Genomic DNA, 11,382 nt, shown 5'->3' on the forward strand with positions numbered 1-11,382 from the left:
GAAATAAGTAATAGTGAGAGAAATCCCGGTTGAACTTTCGGAAAGATTGAATAATATAGATGAAATGTAGCTACACTACAGCAAAATTGACTTTTAGCGGCGTTTTTTTAGGCCTTTAGCGGCGCTTTTACAAGCGCCACAAAAAACACCGCTATAGATGGCGCCACAAAAGTTTGCAGCGTTTTTTTGCGTTTTTTAAAAAAAAAAACGCCGCTAAAGGTCGTGGCCTTTAGCGGCGCTTTTCCCACAAACGCCGCTAAAGGTTGTGGCCTTTAGCGGCGCTTTTCCCACAAATGCCGCTAAAGGTCGCAACCCTTAGCGACGCTTTTCCCACAAACGCCGCTAAAGGTCATGAAATTTTAAAAAAATATATTATAAAATATTATAAAGGTCATGAAAAATTAAAATTCATTATCAAAATATTGAGGAGAATAATATCCATGATATAAATATAAAAATTTTCTATTAAAATTCATTATCAAATTAAATTTTGTATGAAAATTTTAACTTTAAAATTAAATATAAAATTTGATGAATTCAAATTTAGAATTTAAAATAATAAATTAATAACCAAACTTAGAACTCAAGTTATTAAATATTAAAATAAATAATAAAAATTAGATTAAATATAAAGATATAAATAAAATACAGCAAGTCTTTTACTAACAGCAAGTCTAAATACAGCATCTTGTTTATTAATAAAAACAACAAAACATCTAAATTGTTTATAGATATCCATGATACATCATGCATGACCGACACATCACCTATTTAACCACCAATCAAATACACAATCAGAGATTCTAAATTTCCACTCCTCACTAAATTCAAAGTATACATCATTAGACACAATTTGTCCAGTCTGATTTGAGATGGACTGATAAAGAAGAGCTTCGGTTCAATATAGAACTAGGTACAATCCTGAACCAAGATGGCATATTATATGACATTCTTTTACTCTCTATCCTTCTTGTTGATATCAGAAAACACATGCTATCAGTACATCAAATTTGAAGTGGACCAAATTTCCAGTTTTTCATGTCAAACGTTGAGTGCATACCAACCATGATTGATAGTCAACAAGGATCTAGATAACCAAGGACCATTACACCTACTAGACTACCAGCAAGGCAGCCAATGAGTTGTCAATATATCCAGCCATCAACCATGTTTGACACAGATTCAAAATTCTTGCCAGTATAAAGCTGTCATAGAATTACTCAGCCAAGCATCTCAAGTCTGAGCATCATAGATTAAAACCAATTATTGTAATCATGTCATCGCTTTATACACCAATGAAAGAGGACATTAATAATAAAAACTATGAGGCTGAAAGAAGGGAAGATGGTACAGGAGAGGAAACAGACCAAACTAATCAAATTTAGAACCAAACAACCAGATAACTGGCCTTTAAGAATCAATGACGGCATGCAGCCTTAGCTTCAATCCTATCCTTTAATATTGTTCTAAAGAATGTCGAAACCCCAAAACACTAATGAAAAGAGAATATTCAATTGGGGAGTTTGAAGGTGACTAATAACTTGAAATGACCCTCATATAGTCCCCCAAGTACCTCTAGAATAAAAGAAAACATAAAAGCAAAAAAAAAAATATAACCTTGAAGCTCACACCTCGCAAGATGTGCTTTTCTCAAAATGATTTGTACACGTTTCGGCATTCAATGAGAACATCAGAATCATCTTCATGCTTCACTTCCTTGCTCCAATTCCCAGATTTAGATGATTCCTACAAACATATCCATGCAAATCACCATGGTGAGACTAGAAAACTATATATATATCTAAAATCAAGTCTTTAAGGTCCTAAGGCTATTTTACTTGAAATAAAAAATATATATATAATATATGTTAGAAAAGATATTGCGATTTAGTTATTTGTTCCTTTGTAACATATTGGTTAGGCTTTCTAGTTTATCTGAATAAACATCGAGTGATCAGCATAAAATGGGAATCAAAGCAACTGTAGTGAAGGTCCATATCAATTCATCATACTACATAATAATAAAGAGAATTTAGGAGCAAAAATGTAAAAAGTGTTTATGAGCAGAAGAATGCTTACATTTAAGGCAATGATGTGAAGTGACAAATGTAAGGCAGTAGATAAAGTAGATAAAATCTTTGGTTGCAATTACTGATTGAAAATACACTTGAACAGCTTGTAAAGTCCTTGCTCTTGGCCTCTGCATAACATATAGAATAGGTTCAACACAGTAAAAACCTGCAAGATAAAAAACAAAAGTAAGGAAAAAAGAATCTAACAAAAATATGTATATGAAGTCAAAAATGGCCCAAGTTACAAGACTAGCAACTGGCTAAATATTACATCTTATAAATTTAATTATACATTAACAGCCAATCAGCTCCTCGACAAGGTGGTCTCTCTATGAATTTATGATTGAGTTCAATGAAGGAAATAACACCTTAATAAGGAAGATCAAATAGAAGAATTATCCAATTTTTATGTTATTTATCACAAGTTTAGTTTCTTTCCATAACCTCAATTTCAGAAGCGACGGTTTTTTACCTGCACTGTGCTAGAGCTTCACCATTTGCACCATTAATCCATTTATCCTGCATTATGCACCATTTTTCCTGTACTACAGTAAGTACATAAAAAACACATCATGGAACAACAAGACAATATAACCCTCAATCACCTTTTCTTTCTTTGACAGCTTGAAAGCCATTGAAACGAGTTACAGCATCAGAAATAAATAGTGCAGGCCATGCAGTAACAACAAAGTTCAATGACCATGAACAATACTATTTCAAAGAAAAAGTATCACATGAATCTGTCTATCAGAAATAAATATTGCAATGGAACTCACATAAGAAACTCTCCCAAGTAAACCAGTGTTTCCCCCAGAGCGTTGAGTGCCAGCAGACAAAAAGCCAAAGAAAATAAAGACAAAACAAATTTACACGTAATCATTTTGTCCTTATGCTATTTTCTGCACTATTGTTGTAAATAGAGATAACAGCAAGTGAAATATCTACAAATTTATTAACATAAAAATATGCAAATCTATTTTAAAATTTGAATTAACTAAATTGTTTATAGATATCCGAATCTTATGAATATTGGGAAAAAAAAGTTCATTTTGAGCAATAACTATAACCAAGGATAAACAAATTGGTGAAAACTAAAAACAAGGTATGTTAGTATTTAACTAAAACATGTAGCTTAATGTTAGAAATATATCAAAGCAATAAAGATAGTAAAGTATCACTATACTATAGATATTTCAGAGAGGTAATATATTTCACCTATATGCATGACCAAACAAAACCTAACATCTTTCTGCCCTGTTAAAAACTATTTTATATCCAAATCCTCCATTCACTTTCAATCCTCCTCTTCTTCATCGTCTTCTTCTTCCTCATCATCGTCCTCCTCGTGTTTCAGATGTTGTCCTTTCTGAAGGAGTAAAGCATCATAAATATAAAACAGAAAAACAACATAAACAAATTTAGACCTAATCACGGGTCGAGTAAAGTCCTAATGATTAAAATGAAATTACCTCTTCACTAGCCTCATCCTCTTCATCCTCCTCACCCTCGTGATCATCTCCGATGCCATTAGCAGAATTTTCCTACAAATTATGATTGTCAAAATAAAAAGGGGGGTTAAAGTAGCTAAGTCAAGCAAATTATTACTCGAAATAAAAGAAATAACCTTGAACTTCGTTTACCTGTTTTTTGTTGTAGGCTTTCATTTGTTTTTCATACTCAACCTTCCTTTGTCCAGATTTGACCTCATAAGGGGCTTTTTCCTGTATAAATACAAGCATTAAAATCATAATGATAATGCATATGCATAAATTCAGAACAGTAAGCCACACAGAATTTCTGTCATTCAAAAATCAATGCCCATCGAAAACTAGAACACATTGCTATCCATATAAAAAGATTTCCAGCACTTACTTCCTCAGACATGGATTTCCACATCTCTTCCGCAGCTTTACCAACCTTCAAGCAAAGAAGTTCAAAGAAACAACCCCCAAAGCCATTTACAAAACATGCATCCAATATCATGCTCAAAGGGGTACTAATTCACTTACAGCTGATACAGCCTTCACATTAGGATTTTCCTTCTTGAAAATACCCCTAAATTCCTCACTGGCATTTAATAAGAAAATAAAGAAGAAATTGAACAAAGAATGCCTGTCAGACTGGAAAAACAAACACAATGGTTAACGCACCAATAAGCCATCAAAGACAAAACATACAAGCACTTACATCTGAAAATGACTTTAAAAAGTTAGAACGGTTGCTTTTCGGGGATGGGGTCAATGCTTTTTGTCGTAGAACATGATTTTCATCTTCTAAATGTGAGAGCTTCTTCCTCGTTCTCCTTCTCTTCAACTTCCATTTGTTTCTCCAAAAACCCTAACAGATCGAGAGAAAAGAAGTAGCTATGGTGGGTGAATTTAGTGCAGTGAAATGAAAAGGAAAAAGGAAATTTGGGGGCAAATTTTGAGAGTAGAAGGGAAAAAGAAATTTGAGGGATTTGGTTAACGAGCGGTATTTTGTGTTTTTTTATAAGAAAAATAATGGCCCGGCGTTTTATTCAAAAACGCCACTATTTCTTAATTTTAATTTTTTTTTTCATTTTTAACATATTTTTTTCTATTTTTTTCTTTCAAAATTTTTATATTGAGATTATCATTTTTTTTAAATTTTTTTATTTTGAATATTAAACTTTTTAACTGAAATATGGACTAAATTTTTAAATATTAAATCTTTAAGTTTTTATTTTTGATTTAATCATAGACATATTAAAAAATAAATACATCAATATATTTTTATATTGAATAAATATAAATATTTATGTATGCAATATAAATATAAAATGATGTTATATCAATAGTTGTGTTAATAATTTACAAGAGCTAGATCAAATTAAAATTTATATATACAATTGCACCCTGATCCCCATATTTATCCCTAAACACTAAAAATTAAACCCTAAAATATACACCCTAAACTATAAACCCTAAACTATAATGATAATTAATTCAATATTTTAAAATTAATATTATCTCTTTTATAATTATATAAGAAAATATTTATCATATAAATTAAAAACACTAATTAATTTAAACCCTATACTCCTAATCTTTAAACCCTAAACCATAAATCCTAAGACATACTTGGCCGAATCCTAAGACATATTTGAGACATTCTATTTAATCTAAATATCTTTAAACAAAAAAAACAGATATTTATACAAAGTTACATAACTTTAATAAAACAATTTCTCTATTGGAACACTCTAGTTATAATGTCCACTCTGTAAGATATTTCTATGTTATATAAACTTGGAAATTATACATAGTTCAACAAATGCTAATTAATATTAAGCTTGCCACAATCAAAATCACCCTTTCTTAATAGCATCCTAGGTAAGAATCTGGAAAGGAAATTATCTTTTAAGAAGTTAATAATTGTCCAATTTTAAACTTCAACCTTAACCTTTAAACCCTAAATCATAATCTCTAAACCCACATCATAAACCTTCAAATACTAGTTAACTCTTAAACCTTAAACCCTAAACCGTATATCTTAAACCATAGTTAACTCATAAACCTGCTTAAACCCTAAACCATATATCTTAAACCATAAACCTTAAACTGTAATGATTATTAATTCAATATTTTAAATTCAATACTATCTCTTTTACGATTATATAAGAAAATATTTAATATATTGTATAACCATAAATTTTAATAATTATTATTTTAGGGGTTATAGATTAGTGTTTATGATTTTTTTGGGGTTTAGGAGTTATATGACTTTTAGCGGCGTTTTACCAAAAGCAGTGAAAAAAATAAAATTAAAAAAGAACAAATAAGACAAAGTATTTTTAGTAAAAAACGCCACTGTTGCTTTGTTTTTAGCGGCGTTTTACCAAAAACGCCACTATTGCTCTGTATTTTAAAATTTTTGTGGCGTTTTTTGATAAAACGCTGCTAAAAACGCCATTAAATCCCTATTCTCCTGTAGTGCTAGGTCACATGTATTGTGCTAAGTGCACATCATGTGTACAAGAGAGCTACGAGATACTATGTAGTAGCTAGGTCGCATGTGTGATACGGGATGTATCCCATGTAGACAAGAGAGCTACGGGAGAGGATAAATGTAGCTAGGTCGCATGTGTGATTCCAAGTGAAGGACACCATGTAGACAAGAGAGCTATGAGATAAATTGGCTAGGTCACATGGGTGGTACTAAGTGTTCACCATGTGTACAAGAGAGCCGAATTATATGAAATATGATGGTGGAGCTGTGTGCTGAAACCACTAAGTATCGAGGATCGATCCGAATTGTTCAACGGGATGATTTTATAGTGACATTTTAATCATGAACCTACACTTGTAATGTATGAAATGTGGTGAAAGTGAATTGTGATATGTAGGCTAAATGAGGTAAATACAAAGAAAGTGTGAAAGAGTGAATTAGCAATAATACTGTTTTGGACAGTTGCAGTGACGTGAATTTGAAAAATCACCAAAAATATTAGGAATTTAATTAGAGGCTGAATGTGATATGAATTTAAAGCTTAATGAGTCTATTTTCATGTAAAAGAAACAGAGCAAGTAAATGAACTCTATAATTTGAGATATTTATAATTGTGTGTGACTTGCTCAGAATGACTATGTAATCCCCTGTTCTAACTTTGAAAAATCATTAAACATTGTACAAAACTAATTAAGAAGTATAGTTTATATGTCTAGATTCTGTATTGAGTCTAGTTTTAAATGAAACATATTTCATGGCTATTTGAATTGTGTACTAGGAGAAATTCAATTTGTAGGGAACAGAGGTCAGATCAGTCGAGCTGTATAATAGGGGAAAATTTAACTAATAAACTGTTCTAATTGGCTGGACCAAAAATTCTAGAAAAAAAATTAGTAAAAATTAATATGAGTCTAGTTTCAGGAAAATTTTACGGATTTGAATTTTGAGTTTTGTAACTCGAGTTATGATTTATTTAGTGAGTATGACACAGTAGAGACAGCTTGAGCAAAGTGGAGTAAATGGTGAAATTAAAAGTAGATACACTTGAGTTATTGTGTAAACATATTAGATTCTTTATTCATTATTTACATACTTGCTTACTAAGCTATGAGCTTACACTCTTTTCTCTCTTTTGTCTTATAGTGTTGTCTAGCTTGCACAGGAGTCAAGGATCGTTGAAGATCTGCCTGCACTATCAATATTTTTGGGTATTTGAACTAAACATTTTGAATTATAGCATGTATAGAAGACTTAGTTATTTTGTTACGTGTCATAATTGTCTAGGTTTTAAAATATTAAGTATAGTATTTGACTGATTATTTTGTACGAAGCCTTTGAAATTGGCTAATATTATTAAAGGCATATGTTATAATGATTCATGATCTAATTGTATGCCATATTTTTGTTTAGGTTTTATTTAATGGTATATACTATGATTCATTAATACCTCGTACCCTGTTCCGGCGACGGATACGGGTAAGGGGTGTTACAATTTGTGTGGGATGATCAGTGCCAAGAAAGTTTTGAAAAGTTGAAGCAAATGTTAACAGAGGCACCAGTTCTGACATTACCAGAGTCGGGGAAAGATTTTGTAGTGTATAGTGATGCTTCTTTGAGTGGTCTGGGTTGTGTACTAATGCATAATTGAAAAGTAATAGCCTATGCATCTTGTCAATTGAAGCCACACGAACATAACTATCCGACTCATGATTTGGAACTAGCAGTTGTGATTTTTGCTTTGAAGATTTGGAGACATTATTTGTTCAGTGAGAAATGCTATATCTATTCCGATCATAAAAGTTTGAAATATCTCATCTCTCAAAAAGAATTGAACTTGAGACAAAAACGGTGGATAGAGCTCCTAAAAGATTATGACTGTGTTATAGATTACCATCCGGGAAAAGCTAATGTTATAGCTGATGCACTAAGTAAAAAAGCTGCAATTGAATTAAGAGCAATGTTTTCACAGCTCAGTATCAATGATGATGGGAGTCTTTTGGCCGAGTTGAGAGTAAAGCCAGTAATTTTGATCAGATTAGATCAACACAGCTAGAAGACAACAAGTTGATGAAGAAAAGAGAAATGATATAAAAGGATTCAGTAGAAAATTTCAGTGTTGATGATCATGGTTGTTTGAGATTCTAAAATTGAATTTGTACTCTATCTACTTCTGAGCTTAAAGAGTTAATTCTTCGAGAAGCTCAAGATAGTCCATTTGCCTTACACCTTAGAGGTACAAAGATGTATCGTGATTTACGAGAGCTATATTGGTGGCCTGGAATAAAAAAGGACATAGTTGAGTATGTTAGTAAATGTTTGACATGTCAGCGGGATAAAGTGGAACATCAGGTTTCTACTGGACTACTTCAACCTATTAGTATTCCTGAGTGGAAATGGGATCATATCACGATGGATTTCATTACGGGATTACCACTGTCAGCAAGCAAAAAGAATGCCATCTGGGTGATAGTTGATGACTTACCAGCACATTTCATAGCGGTCAGAACAAATTGGACATTGCAGAAACTTGTTGAAATATATATGTTAGAAATTGTGAGATTACATGGTATTCCAGTATCCATAATCTTAGTTCGAGATCCTCGGTTTACATCAAGATTTTAGAGGCAGCTACATGAATCATTGGGTACTCAACTTAGTTTCATTATAGCTTTCCATCCACAAACCGATGGACAGTCCGAACAGGTAATTCAAATATTAGAAGATATGCTTTGGGCTTGTATCATCGATTTTGAATCAGGTTGGGAACGTTATTTGCCATTAGCTGAATTTGTTTATAATAATAGTTTCCAATCTAGCATTCAAATGACTCTATATGAAGCATTATATGGTCGAAGATGTAGATCGCCAATATGTTGGACAGAATTGAATGAAAGAAAATTAATTGGGCCAGAATTAATTCAAGAAACAGAGGAAACAATTAGAAAGTTTAAAGGAAAACTGAAAGCGGCATTTGATAGGCAAAAATATTATGCTGATTTGAAATGATGGGACATTGAATATTCAATCAGAGATAGAGTATTTCTCAAAGTATCACCGTAGAAGAAATTTTTGAGGTTTGGCTGAAAGGGTAAATTGAGTCCTCAATATATTGGACCGTATGAGATTGTGGAAAGAATCGGGTCGGTCGTATATCGGTTAGCTTTACCATTGGAATTGCAGAAGATTCATGATGTTTTTCATGTTTCGATGCTTCGGAGATATAGATCAGATCCTTCTCATATCATTTCTACTGAAGATATAGAAGTTCGACCTGATTTTTCCTATGAAGAAGAGCCGGTTCAAATTTTAGCACGGGAAGTAAAAGAATTAAGAAATAAACGAGTTCCCTTATTAAAAGTTTTATGGAGAAGTCATAGTGTGGAAGAAGCGACTTGGGAGCCGGAGGAGACGATAAGAGCACAGTATCCCCATCTTTTCTTAGGTAAAAAATTTCGAAGACGAAATTTATTAAGGGGGAAGAAATGTAATGACCCAAAATTCACTGGCACTAGAAAAGTACAGTATCGAGCCTCCGTCTTAATAAACCGAATTAGTAAATAATTATTAGGAGTAATTATGAGTCTAGTAGTGAGCTTAATTAAGTTTTAACTAGGTGAATTTAGCTTAATTAATAGTAATTAGAAAAAAAAGACTAAATTGAATAAGGGGTAAAAGTCTAGTTATAGATTAATAGGAAATCACAAGGACGAAATAAGCAACTAAGCCTATTTGGAAAGATGAGGCAGCAAAATGGAGTAAAAATCTAAGATTTTTACTTAAATAATGATTATATAAATATTTAATTTAGTTATAAAATTTTATTAAATCAATTTAAAATAATTAGATTTTTATATGATAAATATAGTATGATTTTGACAAGTGGATGGTGATAAAAATATACAAATGTAATAATAATATGTATACAATTGTAACATAAATATTTAATTACTTTTTATTTAAGTAAATAGATATTTATTAAATTATTGTTATACTTATTATTAGTAATATTATCGAATAAATTGAATTATAACAAATGTAAGGTGAAGATAAAATACATGCGTAATAATATGTATAATACAATTGTAATACATGTATTGTTTATTAAAATTGATATTTATTATCTATTTATTGTTCTTAAGTAAAATATATTTATTACATAAATAATTATTATATAAGATTTTTATATGACAAACTAATTAAAAGGTGACAAATGTAATATAAATATTTGTTAATAAAAAGATATTTATTATAATAATAATAATAATTATTATTATTGTTATTAATTAATGTATGTATAATAAATGAAACAAAGGAAAAAAAAACTGAGGCATTCGAAACAGAGCAAGTAAAAAGAAAGAAAGAAAGAAAAGAAAAAGGAAAAACTAAGGGTTTGAGGTTTAAAGCTTTGATTGGTAAGTCAATTAAGTACTTTTTATTTAATTTTGATGTTTTAGAAGCTTTAAAACAAAGTTTTGTTGAAATAAAGTTGAGGTTTTGGAAGTTCATAGGTTTTTAAGCATGGTTCATGTTGAACAAATTGTTGAATTAGGGATTTAATTGAATGAATTTCAAGTTAGAATTGATTAAGGGATTAAATTGTAAAAGAAGCTATAAGTTTTATGTTAGAGGGACTAAATTGAAAGAAACTTGAGATTAGAGTTTTACTATGAATATTTGATGGTTAGGGTGAATATGATAGGAAATTGAATAGAAATGAAGTATGGATTGAGTTAGAAAAGTAAGTGAATTTAGTTAGGATTAAATTGGGAATAAGTAGGAATTGAATACAAATTCAATTATTTGTCATAATTTAATGCTGTAATTGATAGTGAAAATTTTTATTATTTCCGTAGCTAACAAGGAACCTGAGGCATCGGCATCGAAAGGAAAGGAAAAAGAGTTGTCGAGGAGTAACTGAATAAATCTGAGTTTGTATTACTATAATTCAAGTTATTAAATGTTAAATTTTTAATTATATGTGTGGTAAGTAAAATTTTAAGGTAAGTATCAAAATTGAATTGAATGAAATTAAGATGGAAGTATAATTATGTATGAATATTTGATAGTATATTGTTGGATTGTACATTGAAAATGAAATTGAAATTGAGAAATGATTTGAATACCCTATTAACTAGTCGGGCTGAGTCGGATATAGTTGGCATGCTATAGGATCGGAATTGTTCAGGGATGTAACGCCCCAATTTTCGGGAATTCTGTGAATGTTGGCATAGGTTTAATTATGTTAGTGGGCCTCTAGAAGGCCCAAGCTTAAGATAGAACCCGGCAATTTTAGTTAATTTTTTTGTTCCATAAGAAAAAGGGGGTGAAATTATGAAATAGG

General features: G+C 30.9%; 1 protein-coding gene across 1 annotated transcript; it reads right to left on the bottom strand.

The window, feature by feature from the left end:
- Window positions 1-637: 637 nt before the first annotated feature.
- Window positions 638-4,592, bottom strand: LOC107890000 (high mobility group B protein 1). The gene is made up of 7 exons (XM_041082304.1): window positions 4,260-4,592; window positions 3,945-4,139; window positions 3,713-3,793; window positions 3,542-3,613; window positions 2,545-3,438; window positions 2,080-2,238; window positions 638-1,746 (listed from the first exon to the last, which is right to left on the bottom strand). The coding sequence occupies exons 2-5, from the start codon at window positions 4,053-4,055 to the stop codon at window positions 3,367-3,369; spliced, it is 336 nt and encodes a 111-aa protein (XP_040938238.1). The 5' UTR covers window positions 4,056-4,139; window positions 4,260-4,592; the 3' UTR covers window positions 638-1,746; window positions 2,080-2,238; window positions 2,545-3,366.
- Window positions 4,593-11,382: the final 6,790 nt, after the last annotated feature.

Source organism: Gossypium hirsutum, chromosome A11, assembly GCF_007990345.1.
Source record: "Gossypium hirsutum isolate 1008001.06 chromosome A11, Gossypium_hirsutum_v2.1, whole genome shotgun sequence".
NCBI classification, from domain to species: domain Eukaryota; kingdom Viridiplantae; phylum Streptophyta; class Magnoliopsida; order Malvales; family Malvaceae; genus Gossypium; species Gossypium hirsutum.